Source organism: Harpegnathos saltator, unplaced genomic scaffold (genome assembly GCF_003227715.2).
Source record: "Harpegnathos saltator strain DR-91 unplaced genomic scaffold, Hsal_v8.6 scaffold36, whole genome shotgun sequence".
NCBI lineage: Eukaryota > Metazoa > Arthropoda > Insecta > Hymenoptera > Formicidae > Harpegnathos > Harpegnathos saltator.
In genome coordinates, this window is record NW_020230161.1 from 375,091 (window position 1) to 397,500 (window position 22,410).

General features: G+C 48.8%; 1 protein-coding gene across 6 annotated transcripts in view; it reads left to right on the plus strand.

Annotated features, from left to right (window-relative positions):
• Positions 1–22,410, plus strand: part of LOC105186992 (uncharacterized) — a 44,727-nt gene that overhangs the window by 2,809 nt on the left and 19,508 nt on the right. For 5 of the 6 annotated variants that reach the window (XR_003113140.1, XM_025300357.1, XM_025300354.1 and 2 more), the window contains exons 2-3: positions 1,982–2,213; positions 18,593–18,683. Coding sequence is in view for 5 of the 6 variants with exons in the window: in XM_025300357.1 (XP_025156142.1) it covers positions 1,982–2,213; positions 18,593–18,683 (323 nt within the window). In the remaining variant the exon portion in view is untranslated. The remainder of the gene's footprint in view (positions 1–1,981; positions 2,214–18,592; positions 18,684–22,410) is intronic. The other variant, XM_025300356.1, reaches the window with a different exon arrangement.

Here is a 22,410-nt window from a genome sequence, read left to right on the forward strand (position 1 = left end):
GTGGTTGGACGATGATGGTGGTGGTGGTGGCGGCGGTGGAGGAAGAGGATGGAAAGAGACGAGGGGAGAAAGAGCGCGAGAGAGCGAGAAACGTACGACTTGCGCAATCTTGCGAATTCGCGACAGCAGATTGAACTAATTTCATCGACTGTCACTTGACAAAGAGCGGCAAAGAGGGGGTAGGTAGGGGGTGACTGAAGAAGCAGCGCGGCTGGGTTGCACCACTAGCCTCGAGGAGCCACTCGAATTCGACGATACGTCGGAGCGACGGAACGGACGACGGAAAGGTCGAACAAAACCCTCGAGCTTCGAGAGGAGCGAGCGAGAGAGAGAGAGAGAGAGAGAGAGAGAGAGAGAGCGCCCCTCTCCCGCTTCTCCGCGCCCCCGGTCTCGTCTTTGCAAATTAACGCTCGAGCTGGTCCTCGACGAGCGTTCCCCTTCGGGGTGAATCGAATTGGATATCGTGTTTCTTTCGAGAGTTACCAACTGTAAATTCCCGACGTTCTACTTGCGCCTTTCACGCCGTAAACACGCCGTGGCGATTCGCGCGCGCCTTCCTTCCTCCGACGCGTATCGCGCCCGTCCTACCTTTCGCGTGCCATGCGTCGCCATGCGAATTCGCAATGAAACGTGCGTGCCGATACAAGAAGGCGATTACCGACGGCACACGGATTAGGGTTAACGATCGGGTACGCCCCACCTGATGGATCGCATTATTATGCGCGTTATTGTGTGCACTGTGTACATAATGCGTTATTGGCAGACACACGGTGTACTGATAATATGTTTATGGGCATCTCGATGACCTGACACGATTGCGATTTGGACAACGATATTTGCCCAATGCTGTGTGTGATGCTTCGCATCTTTGTACAAGGTTGCGAGTATTGTTCGCAATGCAATCGTGAGGGATGTGCTTGCGCGTACTTTTTAATATACGGGGACAAAAATCGGGACTGAAAACAGGTGTGGTTGAGGTTACGCCGATCTGGCGATCGGCAATCCGACGTGGGAATTTGAACCGCAAAATTTAGTCGACGGTGAAAGATGAGCAAAACTGGCGCATAATTGTATGCACGATATAGATATTGTTCCAATTACCAATAGGTCGACTCGTATGATTAATCGGGTCAGAGTAATTCGACTTCTGGTGAAAGGTTCAGTATAAACGAAACGACGCGATAATGTGTGCAGAGTCAACTTTACGCACGATCGCTTCACTGAATGAAATTTCTAGTCTCTTTTGTTTCACAGCAAGCAAGACACTCAAAGAGCAACACGATTCTGCTGAAAGACTCGGAGCAATTGCTTCGTCATATACAACCGTTGAATAGAGATTTCTTTTAACTCGATTCAACCTAATCCGACTGATCTTCCGTCATAGCGAGCTTGCCTCTCATTCATTCCCCCGTTATTATTCTTTAGCTTTGCGCTTCTCGCGGCCATATTAGGTAATAACGTCAGAGACGAGAAATGACTCGCTGAAGATTCTTGCGTGCCGCAAGATTTCCGCATAAAAATTCGACACTTCTACAAAAAAAAATACTTGAGATCGCCAAAGCGTATTTGTAAAACGCTGCAAACATTACTTCTCTCCCCTGTGAGTCAATCAACAGCCGTCAACTGACCGTAATATGGACTCTTGTCATGCGCATGCGCAGTCCGTTCCGTATGACCAGCCCCATGTTGCAGTCATTTCGCGGCTGTCGATTGGTTTTCGATGGAGAGGCATAATGTTTGCAGCATTTTACAAGTCTGTGTCAATTCTCGGATATTCCTACGTACAAGCGTCTCTTTACCTAGAAATAGCCCAGTCATAGTCGTCAATCAACAGTTTCCTATTTACCCATTTACTACTCCTTACCACCCCAAACATCGAGAGACAATCGCTCGCTCTCACTTCCGGAGCAACACGCGACGCGATCAGCCACGTTTCTCATCAGCACGCGCGCTAACGATCGTTCACTCTGTCGTTTTGCAGGCGAGCAAGATGGGCCTGGCGGGGACGCATCCGAGCGGGCTTCCCTTCTTCTGCCCGAACGGGGACCACCTGACGCAACCTCCGCCTGCTCACATGGGCATACCGCCGTATGCGCCACTGGACGCGGGCAAAGCAGCCGCCGCGGCCGGTGAGTACTACTGGCCATCAGTCAGCCAAGGGCAGCTACCCGAGCAGCCCTGGAAACATCTTCTAACCGCAGCAGCCTCCACAGGTCAGCCGCACCCCGCACGGTTCGCCACGGGCTCGCGCGAGCGCGCGCTGGTCACCCTTTCTCTCCTTCCGAGACGATACACCCCGTGTGCTTTGTCGGTAACTCGAGTACTTGAGGAAGTATCGTTTCGCGACGGCCGCGGTCTCTCGTCACCTCGACGAGAGCGATCCCGATAAAACCGTATCGTGCAATTGGATGGCAATCGTTTGGTGTCTTTCTCTACGACCAAGGCCAACATGGCCAACATGGAGATAGCGTGGTCGGTACAGCAATAGCGCTGAGCTTTTCTTTGTCGCGGTCGGGTCGTGTGAAGCCGGGACGAGAAGGGGTTGTTTGCATCTTGAGAGTCACGCACGCCTTTGTCCCGTCCGACGGTTGAGAAACCGCCGCGCCGTGGCGATCCCTCTATCTAATTAGACGGAATTACGCGTCGTCGAGTAAGAGGCGTGTGTGGCTTTGCCCGAGCTGATGCTATTCGCCAAAGGCGCGCTCTCGCGGCGCCTTGGCCCCAGCGGATTCTCAATCGACACGAATTCGGTCGCTCGCGCGCGCGCGCGCGCGCGCGCGCGGGGACGGAGATGAGCAATTGGAGTGCGTGTTTAGGAGTGCTGATGGCTGAGGTGGAGGTTGCTCGTAAGTCTTGCGCGTAGTTAAGGCTCCCTTCAACCGCTGGACCGTTCGCACGCGCGAAGAGACCGCGTCGGAGAGCGAAACAGCCTGCCGTGACGATCGTCGCAGTCTCTCGACCCGGCAAACCTTGTGATTGTGCACGACGTGATGGGGGATGGGGGAGGGCGATAAAAATAGGATCAACAACGAGAGAAAGCGGCGGCCGCTGGGCGAGCAGCCAGCGCGCTCCCAAATGGCACATCGATTATCGCGTTTACGTGTTATCGCGTTTTTCGCAGTATCTCGCGCGCGCGCGCGACGCGTGATCGTGAGTACGCGCGGCCGTTAATGGCGTAATAAAATTTCGCTCGGTGCATTTTCAACGAGACATAAACTTTCAACCGCCGACGGACGACACCCCGCCCCCGCGCTCCGGCGTGCGCGCGCGTGCGCGCGTATCGGTTGAATCAACAATTCTTTCACGAAGTTAATCCGCTATTGTCCGGCCAAATATTGACGTTCCTCTCGAATTGTAATTGATGGAATACTTCTCGTTCGGATCGCGTAATCGACACGCTCCGCCCTGTCCGGGTGAGGGAAAGGCCGGGAAAGAGAGAGAGAGAGAGAGAGAGCGGGCGGGTGAGCGAGTGGACGGGTGAGCACACTTTATATATAATTTTATTGTATCGAGCTGCGCAAATATTAACATGGCCGTTACGACCAGCCGACGAGAGAGAGAGAGAGAAAGAGAGAGAGACACGCACGGCCTCGGCTTGCGCCACGGCCTTTGCGCAAATCGTTTGCGACCGCGTTAACGCGCATAAGCCTCGTTACGGCAATTTGGCGGACGAGAAATACCGGGTGGCGATTAACGAACGTTATGAATAAAATTCGTTGGCCAGACTCGCGCGGTCGGTGCGAAATCACCCGCCCACCCGCACTTCCGCCCAGGACACCGCTCGAATTTCGCGGATATCGCGCGCGATGGAGTCGGTTCACGCACAGAGGACGCGGAAATGTCTGGATTGTGGAGCGCGTTCGATACTCTCTCTTTCTCTCTCTCCCCCTCTCTCTCTCTCTCGGGCTAATCGCGAGCGTATTCTCGACCGAGGCTGCCCTCGAGTCGAGTTAAAAGGTCTGCGCCGGTGGATGTGCAAGCGCCGATACTCGGCCCCTAATTGAAGGAATATTTCTTATCAAGTCAAGAGCCATGTTGATGTCGAGATTCGAATGGGGATCGTCACGAGAGGAGCGGCGCGAGCCCCGGGAAAAAAGAGAAACCTTCGCCTTGGCGCGCAAGGGGCGAGAAGGAAGGAGGCAGAGAGCGTTGTCAGAATGAGGGAGAGAAGAGCGAGAGGAGAGAAACTCGCGGAACTGGCGTCAAGCACGAGAATAAGAGGAGGACTCACCATTAAGCTAATCAGCCAAGCATGCGGCCTCCCTCTGGTGCTGGGTCAAGGGGTTTCTATCCGCCTCCCTGTTCTACAAAGCTCTCCTCCGCTGCCACCTGCCCTTAACCCAACCTCCGAAACGCTCTCCGACTCTCTCTCTCTCTCTCTCTCCCACTCCCCCTCTTCCCCCCCCCTCTCTCTCTCTCTCTATCCCCGAAGATTCTACCGTTGATACGCCGACTGTCAACGCTCTTAAGACGCAACCTTGAGGGGAAGTTTTAAAGTAGCGTCATCCCGTAAAGAGCTTAACGTCGCTCCCGCAAACTAAACTTATCTCGAGACACAGTTTACGTCGACCTCCGCGACCTTCGCGGCGGCGCGTCTACCGGAAGAAAAGCTCTCGCGACGATCGCGCGCCATCTCCGAAGGCTTTCCCTGTCTCTTCGTCCACGAGAAGGCGCGGCTAGACGCTGCTGTTGACACTCTCCCGGTCTCTTTCCCTGCCCTCTCCTCCCCCTGCCCGCGCCACTCTATTCTTTCCTCTCCGTTATTCTCTTTATCTCTTTTTCCGTCGTTCCTTCGACGCGCGTCCGCGCGACATCCTTCTCCCCTCAGACTCTGGAATATGTAGATGTGGTTGATAGCGTTTATGCACGACTACGGCGGCTCGGGTTCTTTGTCTTGCAAACGAGCGAACCGCCCGTACGTCTCTCTCCCCTTGCCGCCGCGGCTGAACCGAGACCCGACCTCACCCTCGTGCCCCTTCCTCAGCCGCTCTGGAACGACAATCTCCCCCCGCCGACGTCCCTCTTCGAACCTGCCACCCACTCGCTCGCTCACTCACTCACCCGTTCTCCCCCGTCGTTCCGTAGTACCAGCCGAGTACCGTCGGCTCCAACTTCCCTTTCTCTCTCTCTCTCTCTCTCTCTCTCTCTCTTTCCCCCTTCGTTCACCCTTCCCCTGCACTCCCTTCGTCCCGTTCGCCTCATCTGCTTCGTTCTCCATCGCTCCGCCGCAGCAGCCTCCGTGTCCATCCTCTTCTCGTCTCGTTTTCTCTTTTCCTCTTCTCCTCTCCTCTCCTCTCTTCCCTTTCTTCTCCCTTCATCTCCGTCCTCGATTACGCGCTCTCTTTCCCGCTTCCGCGGATATATTTCTAATTAGCTTCACCGTTCGATCTTCGCCGCGCGTGTTTATTTGAAAACTTCACGTTGAAGAACGCGAGATCGCTGGAGAACGAGCGAAAGAGCTGCCGCGGGGAGGGGAGGGGGGAAGAGTAGCAGTAAAGGCAGCACGGAGAGAGGGTGAGATGTAAAGAGAGGGTGGAGATGGCTGCCGCAGCCGTCGCCGACGACGATGTCGACGACGACGACGACGACGGTCCCGGCGTTTCGTTTCGCCGGGGCTTCGCCATTGATCCGCTTAATTTCTCTCTTCTCCCGTCGTACCCCCTCTTCCACCTCTCTCTTCTTCGTCCATTTGCGCCACCACCTCCTCCTCCGTTCGCCATCGTACCCTCTCGCCCCCTTCGCCCAGTTTTCCCGCGTTTCTTCCGCAACGCGGACTCACCCCGCGAGACTCAGCAGTTTCCAGCCCTCGACAGCGTGAATGAGACAGAGAGAAGGTGAGAGAGTGAGAGAGAGAGAGAGAGAGAGAGAGAGAGAGAGAGAGGCTCACCTCAGGGTTTTTGCAATCTTTCAGCGAGTAATTCGCTCGCTCGCGAACGCGCGAGCGGAAAAGGGCGCCCTCGCGCGACAGCGATTCACCGTTCACCGACGGCGCTCTCGCGGTTGTCGCGCGAGCGGATAACGCGAAGGGAAAATCCGAGGAGCGGGAAAGCTCGCCTTTCACGCAACCTTCCTCTGTCGTCGCGCTCGCTGATCGAGACAGAACGCTCTCTCATTTCCGGTACAAGTGACGCGCGATCGTCCGGTCGCGCGATCTAACTGACGCGCATCGCCGCGCGGCGCGGCCGACGTTAATTCATCTCGCTGCGAAATCGATATGAACGCGCCATGGCCGAGAACTACGGGGGCTCGCATGTGGCAGGGCGGCCTTAGGCTAAAACAAGCGCAATAACGTGTGCCACCTTACGCTGCCGCGCGCTCGCACTTGTACGAGCTTCTACTGTTCAACCCCTTCGCCGCCGTCTCGTCGCCGCGCCACCCCGCGTCGCCGCCAGCTGCGCTCCGACGTTCTCCGGCCGCGTAATCCTTCGTGAGAGGATTGTTCCACCTTGCTCGCGAGACAGACGACCACCTCGGCGGCGGCGGCGGCGGCGGCGGCGGCATCTGCGACGCCCCGGGTGTTTTGTCGTAGTTGGCCTAGCCTAGCCCCGTGTCTTTGACATTTTCTCACGTGTAATTTTATCAGCCCCCGCCAACCTTGACCTTTCACCTCTTTGTCCTTTGTATCGCCAACTTTCACGGTAAATGTGTTTGGAAATATTACCACACCAGCGGGAGGCATAAAACGTGGTCTACAATGGCCGCAAACAGTAAGAAGGAAGCGTGAACAGTAAGAAATGGACCAACCACAGTTGATTATTTTTGTCATAATCGACTGTGATTGGTTTATTTCTTACCGCTTACGCTTACTTCTTACTGCTTACTGCCATTGTAGACGACGCTTAAGAGTGCGGCAAGATGTATTACAGTACGGATTTTTAAGGGGGAGGCGTAGGGAAGCCTGAGATTTCTTTGGGCGGGAAAGTCGGAAATCTATAATTGTATCATTTCACACGAGTTTGCAAATTTTCGCACAAGCCGGAATTCACCCTTCAATCTTAAGGGCTAACATCTGAGTGAACGCCTGAAAACACAGAGTAAGTTTGGGAATTTTTTGTAGTTAAATAACAACATAGAAGGAAAATTGGTTCGAAGGCCTCTAACGTGCATCCCTTAAACTACACAAAACAATTTTTTGTTATTATTTTGCCTCAAGATGGCGGCGCTGAAGTTCTCCAAGTAAAACCACGTTTTTCGAATTGGCTTGCAGCAGAACTTTAACAAATTTCATCCGATCCACTCGAAATGTTTAGCAGTAGCTGCTAAACTAAATTCTCTAGAGAAGTACACGTGATTTTTACGATCGGTTTAAAACTTTTGTTATAAATATTTTTTCACTGAATTTCTTGGATATAACTGAAACTTTTTTTCCTAATGTTCACCGTTTCTACAAAAATCAATATTTTAACATACACGTGCGTACTTCTCTAGCAAATTTAATGTAGATTAATAAAAATTTTGCCTTTTGGTCCTTTTTGAAAGTGTACGGCATTTCTGCTGCAAGCCGCGCGGGGACCCATGAGAAAAATGCGGTTTCACTTGGAGAGCTTCAGCGTCGCCATCTTGAGGCAAAATAAGAACAAAAAATTGTTTTGTGTAGTTTAAGGTACACACGTTAGAGGCCTTCGAACCAATTTTCCATCTATGTTGTTATTTAACTACAAAAAATTCCCAAACTTACTGTTTTCAGGCGTTCATTCAGATGGTTACCCCTTAATCAGACCTAATCGAATAGAGTGAGATTTGTGTTAAAAAATGTACGCTTCGAGCAAGTGACAAGAAATTGCTCTTTCATATGACGTGACGTGACATTTTATCTCTTTATAGCTCCTCTCGTGGATCGCGGCGAAATAGTATTTCCAAACATTTAACACTCTCGCGTCATCGAGATTCCGTCCGCTTGGAGCCGAAACGGGAGTGATACGGGGATATCAGTGAAACCGATTGATTAATCGCCACGGTATTGCGCTCGTGTCGAATTGACGTCGTTTATTCGCGCTTCTCTTCACGCTCGCGCGCGCGCGCATCCACCTATCTCACGCGAGCGCAGCCGCTCTCGTTCCCTTCGTCGCGGCCGTTCAGTTTCCGGGGCCGTAATCGCGGCTTCCGGAAGCCGGATGGGTAGGACCCACGGCGTCCTAAGGGTCTAATAGAGCGAAATAGACGAACCGGCGCGCAGAATTGGGCGTAGCTGATGGAAAGGTAGTCGGCGAAAAAAAGCACCGCGCCGAGCGGCGCTCGCTGAAGCCGAGACTTCGGCGCGGTCGGGAAAAAGAGCGAAACGGGCGAAAGAAAACAAGAGAGGAGAGGCGGGAGAGAACGAGCGAATGAGCGAGAGAGAGAGAGAGGGGGGGGGAATATCGCGGTACACGGGAACATCGGGAGCTCGAGTTGTTCGAGAATAAAAGAGTAATTTTCCGGGTGGTGAGACGCCGATAATGGGGTTGCAGACTGCCGAGTCGACTGGAAAGTGATTAAGCACACATGACGGAGCCCGCGGACTCGCCAGGATATTACGAGCCCACCCCCTTTCCGACCCGCCGCCGTCCTTATCCGCTCTCTCTTTCCCTCGCGTCCTCTTCGACGCTTCTCAGCCTCTTGCTCTCTCCTACATTTTCCACCCCCGCGGTCGCACTCACTCTCTGTCTTTCTCTCTCTCTCTCTCTCTCTCCATCTCCCCCACCTGCTCTTTTCCGCAAATCGTGCTCCCAATTCCCGGTTTCCTCCCTGAACGTCGCATTAGACGTCGCAATAGAGCGTTCCTCTCTTGCCGAGTGTACGCGTTTCGATCCAGCCAGCATCCAGCAGGCTCATCTTCGTCCCCTTTCCGCCGGTATCGTTAACCGAGATTAAGCTCGACCGGGAGCTCGCGCGATTTTAATCCCGCCTGTCCCCAACCCATCGGCAGCTCCAAAGTTTGAGCACCGTGTACGAGAATTTCCGAGATCATCTCCTTCCTCCCTTCCTCGTCTTGGCTCTCACCCCTTTCTCTTTCTCTCCCTCTCACTCTTTCTCTCTTTCTCTGCCGATCGTCGAAGTCTGACACGAGATCGGGTCGTGAGGCTTTTCTGTCCGCGCAAAAGGACGCGGAGAGTCATGGAACGAGCGTGACCGACGAATAAAAGCGAAATATCAAACGACATTAGGGGGGTCCTCGCGTATAATGCGCGCGATGCAACGCGCTCTACGTTGGTCGTACTCGAAGCAACGTAGGCGGGACATATATCGAATTGCGCGCAGCACACGAATTCACGCGCAAGATAAAATATCGGATTATTACTTTTGCGTGGGATTAAATTTCATTCCGGCCGCCATTGTTTTCACGGGCTCGAGTGTGCTTCGTTATTCAAATGAGATTAAAAGCCCCGGGCTGAGTGGGAGCCGGTCTCGTTACAGTCGAGTGGCTAATCGTCGTTATGCGAAGATCGAAAGTAGCTGCATCACAAAAAAAATTAAAAAAAAAAATACAAAAAGCCCCCAGCGTCCGAGCGCGTTTCGCGCACGCCGTCGCCGTCGCCGCCGAATCGTTTTATCCTCTCTTGCGCGCCGGTGTCGCAAATAATGCAAAGGAAATAAAAATATCCAATTTCTCGCGCGCGATTTCTCTCTCTCTCTCTCTCTCTCTCTCTCTCCCTCATCCCGACGCTTCTCTTACGGTTTTATCGCGTCAGTGCGATTGTTTCGACAAAGAGAGAAAAACGTCCAAAGTAAAAGCGACCGAGATGTCTTCGTGTTGACGGGGTTTGATCAGCTTGACGCGACGTTCGCGCGAGCGACAAACGGCGAGCGCGCCGACCGCGATTGTGTTTTCGCGGACCGACCTGCGGCACCGTAGCGCGTTTCGTTATCCGAGCACGAACGAGATCCTGGAGACGGAAGGCCGATCTCTTTACGGTCGATCGGTCGACGGTCGTTACGGCCCGGGGATTGAGAGTGGCCCTATCCGGGGAAAACCACGCGTTGACCGATTTCAGGGCGCGCGGCGGGGCGTACGCGCGCGCGCGCGCGTGAGAGAGAGAGAGAGAGAGAGAGAGAGAGAGAGAGAGAGAGGAGAGCAGATTGTCACGGGGAATATGCCTTCGGGACATGCTCGCCCGCAAAACGCAAAAAGGAACGGAGTGGGAACGCTGGAGAGTCCATCCAATCCGTTCGCGCACTGCATCGAATGATGGAGAAAGAGAAAAAGAGAATTGCGAGCGCGACGAAGAGTGTGAGAGAGAGAGAGAGAGAGAGAGAGAGAGAGAGAGAGAGAGAGGGAGAGAGCGGGAGAGAGACGTATTGGCCTCGTCAAGCGGTTTCAGGCTTGCCGATACTCCGGGCGCTTCTCGTCGACCCTTATGAAGCCAATTACACTTCGCCTCTCGCCAAAGGCACCCCACTTATACCCCGCGCCCCCGACTCTCTCCCGGGCTCTCTCGGAGCCGCGATCGGTTCCGCGGCACGTACTAGTTACATTAGATACCGATGTAAAAGCGATATATACCCTGTCCGTTATTCAGCTCGCGCGATAGCCACGTACGTCATAATTCCGCAGCTTGTTATCCGGCTGATTTTAAAGCTCTCTTGCCACCCCCGTCCTCTCTTCGTGCGCGCTTCACAGCCGCTCTCGAGCGAGCTCTCGCTGAGTTCTGAGGCTTTCGTGTTTCGAAGGACACGAGCGCGCGTGCTCGTCGATCAGCGAGCGCTTCGGTGCGCGCCAACGTACGTTATCCGCGTGTAACGGCTATTACGAGGGCAGTCTGAAAAGTTCTCGGCCTGACACATGGATGGCATTAGAAACTGTCAAACTATAATTGTATTGGAAAGTGGCATCTCTGATATAATAAACCCATTTAAAATTTTATTTCGATCGTCAAGTCATTCGAGTAAGTAGCACCAGTTTAATATTGACGTGTCAATACGTTGTCTTTTTAAAATTCAAGACGTTAAGACGTTGTCTTTTTTAAAATGGAAAAGATTGAATATCGTGCAGTGATTAAATTCTTTGTTTTGGATGGATGGTTTAACGCCAACAGAAATTCATCCGAAATTGTTAAAAGTGTATAAGGATGCATCACCTGCATTTTCCACTGTGAAAAAATGGGCTGCTCTTTTTAAATCTGGTCGTACAAGCCTCGAAGATGATCCACGCGAAGGTTGTCCAAAAACTGCTACAACACGACGAAACATTCAACAAGTCCATGATATGGTGTCAGATGATCGGCGAGTGAAAATGCGTGAAATAGCTGAGGCCATAGGCATCTCGAGAGAACGAATTGGAAATATTTTGCATGAAGAATTACATACGAAAAAGCTTTGTGCAAGATGGGTGCCGCGTTTGCTAACAATTGACCAAAAACGCGAAATTCGAATGCGTATTTCTCTCAAGCGTGTTTGGATCGTTTTAAGCAAAATAAAATGGATCTCAAGCGTCGTTTCATAACTGTTGATGAAACTTGGATCCACCACTATACACCAGAGCGAAAAGAACAGTCGAAACAATGGATCGAAGCCGGTGGACGTGCAGCAAAGAAGGCAAAGACGGTTCCATCAGGCAGGAAAGGTTATGGCAACAGTTTTTTGGGATTACAAAGGTGTTTTGTTGATCGATTATCTTCAGAAAGATAAAACGATTAACTCTGAGTATTATTGTAACCTTTTGGATCTATTGGATGCAAACATTCGTGAGAAAAGACCTGCTTTAAAGAAGAAAAGAATCGTTTTCCATCAAGACAATGCACGTGTTCACACAAGTGTTTTTTGACAATGGCAAAATTCAACGAATTAAAGCTACGAATTGCTTGAACATCCAGCGTATTCACCAGATTTGGCTCCCTCTGACTATTATCTGTTTCCAAACCTGAAAAAATTCCTGGCCGGAAAGCGTTTTATACATCAAATGACGAAGCTATTGCAGCCGTGGATGGATATTTTGCAGACCTTCCGGAATCACACTTTAACAACGGTATTGAATTATTGGAAAAACGTCGGAATAAATGTATTGAAGTTTCAGGAGATTATATTGAAAAATAAAACATATTTCACGGCAAGAAAAAATTTTCTTTCATTGTTAGGCCGAGAACTTTTCAGACTGCCTACGTATTTAGCGCAAGGCTTCTCCCTCGATCCCTTCCCTCCCCGTGGAGATGACGCCGAAGGAGGAGCACTAGCGAGTCTTGAGACTGACGTGTCTGAAACGCGGCTAGGTGGCGACTTGCGCGCGCGCGCTCCCGCTTGATCGATCCCAATTATGCAAAAAATCAGATTGATATCGATACCGTTCATCCGCGTCCGAGGCGAGTTACACGGCGTTAAATTTCATCAACGGTTGTTCTCGATGACGATCCCGCTGGCGTGTGCATTCCATTTCGTGTCGGCTGCTAGTTACAGAGGGTGCGGCCGCGCGCGCCGCTGATCAATGCCCGCTCTCTCGTCGCGATAGAGAGAGACGGAGAGACGGACAGAGAGTCGGAGAGAGAGAGAGGGGGGGGGAGGAGGACAGAGGGAGGGAGAGAAACGTGAGAGAGGAAGCTCGCCTCTGCTTCGTCTGTTTGTAGTGCAAACCCACGCGATATATTAAACGCATAGTCTCCTTTCGTTCAATCGCGCGCTTCTTTGATCTCGCCGTGATAATATTTATTCTGTATACGTTAATGCGCGCGCGCGGTCGATGCGCTCGTCGGGGCGCCGCGCGTTTCCACCGGTCAAGTATATGCCGTTGGCGCGTACGAAAAGTACGCGGGGCTGCTTCATATAATGTTTGCATCAATATTCAATAGTTTACAACGGCTGAGGCTGATATTTCAGTCGTTGTGCGGCGAGCTTGTCGGATGCGCGTGCCATCGGCTGCTGGGCGGAAAATTTCTAAGCTGCCTAAAGCGTCGTCTACAATGGCAGTGAGCGATAAGAAAAGAAGTAAGCGTAAGCGATAAGAAATGAAGCAATCACAGTCGATTATGACAAAAATAATCAACTGTGATTGGTCCCCATTTCTTATACTGTTCACGCTTACTTCTTACTGCTTACTGCCATTGTAGAGGACGCTTAAGGGGAAAATGTCAGAGGCCTTAGAGATCTTTCGTCCGGTAGCCGATCGCGACGCATCCGACGATACTTGTCGCGCGACAAAGGAAATACTTTAGCCTAAACGCTGATATCTGCGATAATTGCGCGTGTCGTCAATCCTTGAAATTATTTTCGAACCAGCTCGAAGCATCACAACCTTCGCGCTGTGACTTGTTAAAAATCAATGCGATTTACGTAGCGCGTCGCGAACGCTCGCATTGTACGTTCGCATTAAATCCCGCGGGTAATTTCGTAGTGGCATTATAATTCGTCACGTATAACAAATTTAGGAAGCTGATGGAATCGCGACGTTTGCAAAATTGATCTCGGGGGGGAAGTTAATAATAGCGAATTTTACATGTGACGGAATAATTCTGGTACGCGTGCAGTGAGAGAGGCTGCTCACATCGGACGAATAATTTCGTTAAATAATTCTACGCTAATAATTCTAATTGAAAAACGATGGCCATTTGAAGAATAATCTATCATCTTGAGCAGCGTGTTCGCGCAAGCACACGCGAGTTGAGAAATTGCATCAGTTCCGGCATTGACGGTAGAAAAAAGAAAAACGCTCACCACCTCGAATTTTCATGTCAATTTTTTCGACTCACCGATCAGCAGGAATTCAGGGCGGCCATCCTCCGCTGCAAATCTGGGAGAAAAAGAATTCAGATTAGATACGAGGATGAACTGAAATGATCGCGAGAGAGGCGCGCGCGGATACGAGCGTGTTAACCGTTCACGATCGTTGAGACTCGGCGATTTCTCCCCCGAGGGACACGCCTCATCACTTCGCGATCGCAAAGAGATCGTCAAGAACACGCAAGAACACGGAAAGTCGGTAGAGACCTACCTTCGAGCCGACCCTGCTTAGCCCGAACCGGCTCCTCCGGTACGGCAAACTGCACCCCCGAGAACCGCATCCTCACCGCGCGTCGTCACACGAGCTCTGGCGAGTCTGAAACAAGTGAATTTTCTGGTTAGTGCTGTCAGTAGACAACAACACGTGAACGAAGTGCAGAGGCTCGAGCAGAACATCGTCCCACGGCCGTATTAAAACCTAGTCCGGTTTCCAAATTTCAAATAGGGCCCGGATAACTTTATCGGATCCGACACACGTAATAAGGAGTGAAACGCACTGCTGCATGCAATGCCTGATAAAATAACCCTGATAAAATTGTCTGAAATCGAGAAACCTGATGAAAAATGTCCATCAGGACCAAATCAGGCATCCAAATAATGACGTCATCGCTGGTCAGGGTATAATCTGGAAAATATTGCAAGGCAATTGATATTCCGACCGGATAAAGATCACTACTCATAATGCTTTCTTACACTGACAGAAAAATATAGTTGAATTAACTATAATCTCACTATATTTTATAGTTCATTTTGGCGTCAACCATATTTTTATAATTCGTGGGACCTGCAAAATATAGTAGAATAAACACAAATATATAGTCAATGATTGTCTTAAATAATTGTTTAGTTACTTTTACCACATATATGGTAATTTCTCATTCACAAATATATAGAGATGTGCGAATCAAGAATTTTTATATCGAATCGAATCTCAGTTTTTTAATTCGAATTCGAATCGAATCTATGAAACTTCATTCGAATTCGAATCGAATCATTAAAAAATTTAACATGACTATTAAACATGCACATAATGATGGAAGATTTTAATATGAAAGGGGATATTGATATTGTAATATCATCTTACAGTAAAATATATATTTAAATATTTAAAGTAATTTATAATTAAGTTATTAATTATAAGTTGATTTAATTACAAGTTAAGGGTTCAAACATACAGGCCCAGATGGCTCGTTTTGAACCTGATGCATGTAAATATAATGCACGTTAATATATTTTATTCGTAATTGAATCTTCGATTCGAAATTTTCGAATTATTCGGATTCGAATCATAGGAATTCGGATTCGAATCGAATTGAATTACATTACATTAGATTCGATTCGATTCGAATTCGATTCGACATAAAAATTCGAATAGTTCGCACATCTCTACAAATATAGTGAGATTTAATATTCATATAGTTACATCTGTCATCATTTAGCAAATATTCTGGTAATATTGACTATATAAAAGAGTTACTTTACCTACCATTTTATATTTGTATCCATACAATAATTTTAGTTTAACTTAGTATAATTCTTAGTAAAAATATATGGTTGGTTATACTATGCCTATATCGTAAGTATTACCAATATTATGGTAATATTTACTATAAATATGATATTTCGAACAATAATTTAGTTACTATATCATTATAGTTCCAAATATCATATATTTTTCTCTCAGTGTACAGCTTTGCCTAGTCATGCGATATCAGACATAAAAAATTAGCCGTATTTGATTTCTGCTCGGGGGCCCGAGACCATTTCTCGAGATTTTCCTAAATTTCCAAGGATGAGTTTGTAGAAACATGGAGAGGGAGGAGTTCCGAAAGCCATCCGAGCTGCCGCACATTTAATGCCAATGGCGTTGAAACAGTATCAGAAATTGATACGACACTACTTGCAGATTGATCTATGCATTGCGATCGTACGCTTAAGTGATAACAAACGAATGTTTGTTGCCCTAACGTAGCCCACTGCGACGTAATCGCTCCATCTTCGAATTTAGAACAACGAAAATAAATACATCGCAGCAGGCAGAGAAAATCACGTAATATCATCAGCGACGTATAATGTTACTTCAGCTCTTTGTCGGCATTAATCTACCTCGTCGCTGAAGATTCATTCAGGGGAATTCATTTGAAACTATTTAGAGTAATCTCTCCCACAATCATCTCAATTAGACGTAAGTGCTTTTCAGACCGTCCGGGACATCTCAAGAATATTTCTCTGCATTTCTAAAGATACTCTTCTAAACTAAATCGAGATGCGGTATAATGCTTGCGGTATAATACTCACGTATTCAGAACACAGAATGCCCCCCCCCGCCGCTGCGATGTAGCGAGATGCACAATCGCGCACACGAATATCACACGCGATGCGTAATATCACGCGCGCTTGAATCGCGTCGGAAAATCGGGGAAAATCGCGCGCGCGACGTCTCCCAATCGGCACGCACTCGCGTCGAAGACTGCTAGATCGCCTGGTTGGTCGCGCACTTGTACGTTTGTATTATTGTTCTCAAGGGCGTGCGAGGACTTCCAAAACCAGCCGGCGCGGCGCGCTCGGCAAAAACTTATTACGTCGCGTCGCTCGTTTGTTTACTTTTCCGTTGCGACGTGTTTCAGCAGAAAAACACTGCGCTATGTGCGAGGTGACATATCAGTATCGGCTTTATGTGTTTCTTCGATGACGATAGTAATATTGGGTATTAAACTTAATTGTTTTGTGAAAATGAACGTTTATTTCGAAACAAAATAAGTACATGTTATGTCAAAGTATTGTCCATCGTTAGCTACAACTTTTTCCCATCTTTCTAGTAAAAAGCAGATTTCTCGGCGGAAGAACGACTCGTCTTTTGTGGTTATCCATGAATCGAGCCATTTTTTGATGTCTTCTCTAAAGAACCGAAGTGCTGGGCAGAAAGGTGATTCTGCATGGATCGAAACAAGTGGAAATCAGAAGGAGCAATGTCTGGTGAATACGATGGGTGGGGTAGAACATCCCATCCGAGCAGCTCTAGGCGTTTCCTTCATCGGTTTAGCGTGAATGTGACCGAGTATTGTCACGCTGGAAAATCATTTTGTCGAAAATCTTTTGGCGTATTCTAGTCGTTTTTCCCATCGACTTCAAACGTTTAGAGACGGCCATTTTGGTTACATTTAATGCTTCTGCCAATTCTTCAAGCGTTTGACATTGATCTTCGTCCAGCAATGCCTTCGACGCTTCGTCTTTAAACTTTTTCGCTTGACCAGGGCGTTCCTTGTCTTCCAAATCAAAATCTCCACTTTTGAATCGTCTGAACCAGTACTCACAAGTTGAGACGATGGAGAGAATCCCATAATCCCCATAAGCTTCGGACAGCAAACCAAGACTTTCAGCTGCCGATTTTTTCCAAGGGAAACAAAAAAGTAACGCTTCCCGCAAATTGCGTTTCGTTGGCACAAAACGAAATATTGAACGACATATTGAATGCGCTGAAAAAATATGTTATTTACACTTCGACCAAATGAAATATATTGATTCTTAAAGCCTAATGACAGGGCTTTCATATGAAGTTGGCTTCAGTATGGGCCGATGCCATTAGGTGCTCATTGCGCCATCTCTTGTAAATCCTTTAAAATTAAGTTTAATACCCAATATTTTCACGGCTACGTATCGGGAATGATAAACACGCAGCGAACGCTGCGTTGTATTTTGTCGACATGGCTGGACATCTGAAAGCGGCGCGTTAAGGAGAGGAGGAATCGCCGCAACCTTCCTTGAACGCGAGCGAACTTTGCTGTCACAGACTGTTGGGATCGATCGGACGAGTTGCACAAAATTGCATATAAGTGATAAATGAAGTTTCCGCGTGACGCACGTGTGGAACGCAATACACGGATTCTCAGCTCAAAAACAACCATCGGAAAAGTCGCGAGCGCGCGCCCGCGAATGTCCGTTATACGCAAATACGACGGAAACCTCATCCGCGCGCGGCGCTCGTTATCGGGGTCCCTTTTTCGACGATCTCGCTCCGATAAATTGAACGTCATCACTTAGTGACCGTTAAATTGCTCACGCCGCCGGCTAATGAAAGATTAAACGCGTTTATGGCGCCGTTGATCGCGGGTGTGAGATGCGGCAGGTTTATTCTGTCCCCGACGTCGGCGCATTAATTCACGGGTGGCCCGATTATCGAACGACCGAAGATGCGAGCGCGTAAGAACGAAAAAAAGAACGACATCGGGACGAGAAACGACGGGAAATTCGGTTAGAATGAGTCGCCTGGAAATTTCTGCTGGCAAAATTCCGCTGGTTTGACAAGAGTCCACCACCCCAAGCGGTGTGGAAGTCGCCACTTGTAGGTTCTTCAGAGGACCCGAGAGGAGCCGGCAAAACCGTAGATTAAATACAATGAAAAGAGTTTGATGTGGGCTTCACAGAATACTAGACCAGCGTTAGATTGAGATCGAGAGCGAGATGAGAATTTCGACCAGGGTGTAGACTCTTTCGGACCTAAGTCCGTTATTCTGTCCCTGAAGTTCTCTTTACACGTTCCCTGTCGTTTTACATCACGTCGTTGGACTCGTTGAAACACGTCGACAACACCTGCGACTGAATAGCGGTCAAGCGTGTGCTGAATGGCGCGATTCAAAACGACGGGACGAGAGACGACGTGTCGGGAAGAGGGGAGAGCTTCAGTGAAATGCTTCATTTTCAGACGCGTTTACGCGCGTAAAAGTGACGCGCCTGGCCGATTTGCGGGTGGAACGGTCCGAGATTGCGCGAGCAGTCGGCAGAGAAATCCGCACGGTCGAGCGGTGAGAGGGGAATTTCGAGGGCACGAGGGTTCGGCAACGATGATCGGCCCGAACGAGCCAGAAGTGTGTCACATGCTGTATTTTTTGTTTTCTGCTTCTTGTTACAGGTCTCTCGAGGGCGCCGATGTACCCGTTTTCGACAAGCCAGTATCCGTATCCCATGCTTAGTCCGGAAATGACGCAAGTCGCCGCTTCCTGGTAAGTCGACGCGAAATCCCGGCGCTTCGAGGAAGTCGCGGTGAAAAAGACACAAGGTGTTTTTTATTCGTTCCTTTGACCGCCGTTGCGCAAGTCGACAGGGCGGAGGGGGTTCTCCTACCTGCGTGTAGGTAACGTGCGGCCCGACGAGAGAGAGAGAGAGAGAGAGAGAGAGAGAGAGAGAGAGAGAGAGAGAGAGAGAGAGAGAGAGAGAGAGAGAGAATTTCGATACAAGGTGATAATAATTATATCCATGCCGTTCTGTAATTTGCTGCATTACACGCGCGCGCGTTACAATAATATAATATTATCTGAATTTCAATCGCACACACGCATGCACACACACATACACACACGCCTGCGCGCGCGAGTGGAGCGGGCGAGAGAGAGAGAGAGAGAGAGAGAGAGAGAGAGATCAGAGCGGACGGTATTCAATTTCGCGAGATAAACGCGAGCGCGCGACGTTCGGTGCGCGCAGCAAGAATCACTTTACATTTCCAGATACTCATTATATCGCATTTTATATATTAATTGCGCGCATTAAACGATCGATTCGCTCATCGTCCGTGCGCGACACACGAGTGAAATGCCGCGTGGAGGGCATCGGATTGCGAAGCGCGCGCTCGCGCTCCTGATGATTTGACGAATCGCCCGCGCCCGCCACTCGAAACGCAAAGGGCGCGAGAATCGCACAAAGCGACTCATTCGTTAAATATTCATAAGTATACCAGAAAAAAATTTAAGAGAGAGAGAGAGAGAGAGAGAGAGAGAGAGAGAGAGAGACAGAGAAATAGGCAGAGCGAAGGGGGGGAAACGTCGCCGCGCCTCCCTCGATCGAACATTTCTTTTTCCTTCTCTTTCTTTTCAACGAAAATTCCGTCCCTTTTAACGTTAAAGCGCGCGTATTTGCATGATAAACGGTCGCCGGGGTTTCCCCGGCTCGAGATATGGCCGCTTGTCTTGTTAATTCCCTCTCTCGTTACTAACGATTCCCGAACGCTCTCCTGGAGTCGCGGATAAAGCCGACTTTTATTGGCGATTTCCGTTTCTTTTCTCCCCCGGCGTCTCCCGCTTCCCCTTTCTCTTTATCTCTCCCTACGACGTCTACCGCCGAGGTATCGAGGATCGTTGAGAACGTAAGGAGACGCGCGCCGATAATCTCGCATTCAGGTCCGATTCTGCGAGAAAATCTGGCCACCGAGTATGTATGTGTACGTGCGTGTGTGTGTGCGTGTCCAGACGCTCGGCTTTGGCTTTGGCTGGGCGTTTGGTCATCCCGTCAGTTCCGGTCTATTAGGTCGGATACGGAAGCTCTCCTCGTGCTCATCCTCGTAGACGTCACCCTCTCTCCGCGCGAGGACACGGATCCTCGCGATCGTCGGCTCTTCGGAGGAGAAGACCCGAACGAGAGGTCCTCGTTGGTCTTCCCCGTTCGTTATTTGCTTTCCGCACGGGTCGGCCCAAATTGCGATTTTCCACGGGTGATTAGCCGCTCCTTCTTCTCAATTAGAAGGACCCACTCGATCTCTCGTCGCTCGGGACGACGAGGCCTCGCGCGAGAAACACCCGGACGCGCGCCCTTGGCCGCGTGTTATACGGTATTCAGCTCTCGCGGTTTTCAAGGGATGGCCCGTCCCTAAAGAGAAAGTCGCCGGGACGCGCGGTACTGAGGAGCGGGAGGAGGAGGGCCACTCGCGATAATGAGAAGGTCGGCGGCGTTTTTATTACGCAAAGTGCGCGGGACTGTTCTCTCTCTTTTTCTCTCTCTCTCTCTCTCTCTCTCTCTCTCTCTCTCTCTCTCTTTATTCCTCCGACAACGGGAACACGAGCAGCAACGTTCGCGAAGGAGCGAGGACTAATTACCGGTACGAGTCGGCGGGCCGCGATGTTAATGATAATTGACTGCGTCCGAAGCGCCGGTTGACACAACGCAAATATGGCGGGTACTCTTCCCGCTCGGTGAACCGGTCGCCGATATGTCGCACCTTCGTCGGAGAAACGTCACGTTCGCGGAATCACGATTGAGCGACCGTGATCGCTGTCGATTGTACAAGGTGTTTCAGATCACCCGGGTCACCCGATTTTTTCGTAAACGCGACATTTTAGAGAAAAATGTTTCAGACGAAAGTTGTAGGGCTTCAAAGAATCTATTTACTGATGCTACAAATTTGACCTTGGGATGACCTTGAAAAGCCCAGTCAAGATCAACATAAAAATCTTAAATGGAAACTCCCAATGTTTTATTACACCGTCTTTTTCCATCAATTAATTTGAACAACTTTTGTCCGAAACATTTTTTTATTTGCCTAATATTTTTTGAGATATTTAAGGATAACTTGGTAACTTTTTCAATATTTAACTTACGCGATATCTCGCTAACTGTTTGTCGAGATAAAAAAATGGTACTAGACTTTCCTATTCTACTTGATCTCAAGAATATATTGTTACAATAGCGCCCTGACTTTTGTTAATTTGATGATTTTGAAATTTCGAAAGATCGATAAATTAACAAAAATTAGAGCGCATTATTGTACCAATATATTCTTGAGACCAAGTAGAATAGAAGAGTCTAGTACCATTTTTTTATCCCGACAAACAGCGAGATATCGCGTAAGTTAAATATTGAAAAAGTTACCAAGTTATCCTTAAATACCTCAAAAAATATTAGGCAAATAAAAAAATGTTTCGGACAAAAGTTGTTCAAATTAATTAGGGGAAAAAGACAGTGTAATCAAAAATTGGAGTTTCCATTTAAGATTCTTATATTGATCTTGACTGAGCTTTTCAAGGTCATCCCAAGGTCAAATTTATAGCATCAGTAAATAGATTCTTTGAAACCCTACAACTTTTGTCTGAAACATTTTTCTCTAAGATGTCGCGTTTACGAAAAGATCAGGTGACCCGGGTGGTCTGGAACACCCTGTATATAGCAGGAGAATGACAAGAGTACCTTTTAGGCTCTCTCTCGTGTGCGAGTTTGTTGATTTTCCCTTAAGATCCCTGACGAAAACTTTCTACCGTTAGAATCCCCCTTTTCTCCTTGTCTCGTTTGGTTTTTTCATGGAGATATCGTCTTTTCAAGTTTTGACTTTTCTTCATCGGATATGCAAACAATAACAAACGATATTGAAGGCACATCTTGCGCATAATTTTACGGGTTACGCATTACGAGCACCCTTTCATCCTCACATAATACTTTTGTAAATCTCGAATTTGCGTGAATCCGACGCGAAGGTGCAGTCCAAACCCAAGGGTGTTACTTCGGCTAAAAAAGTTGTTCTAATAGTCCCTCACCACTTCGAACATATTGACTTACGATTTCGCACGATTTGGCATGTCAAGTGACGCGACTTGAAGCAGCAAACGACGCGTCAGACGCGTTATCTTTATGCGTGTAAAAATGACAGACTTGGATTTGCAGGGATAAAACTTTTGAAAACCACCCACGTCTGGTTGCTGTAAATTGAATGCCAAATGTATTCAAATAATGTATCGCTGTTGACATTTTTGCAGATTTATCTGCGCACTGCGATTATATTTTTATGTGATGACATAAATTTGCATTCGTTCCAACGCAGCCCGCTGCAATATAGTCGCCTTTTATCTGCGGTGTAAAAACCACCCCAGAGGATCATTCGCGCAAAAAAAAAGAAATGACTGGAGCATCGGGTAAACAAATATATATGATCGCGGTATATTTCGACATCGACTTGTTTGTCGGTGAGAA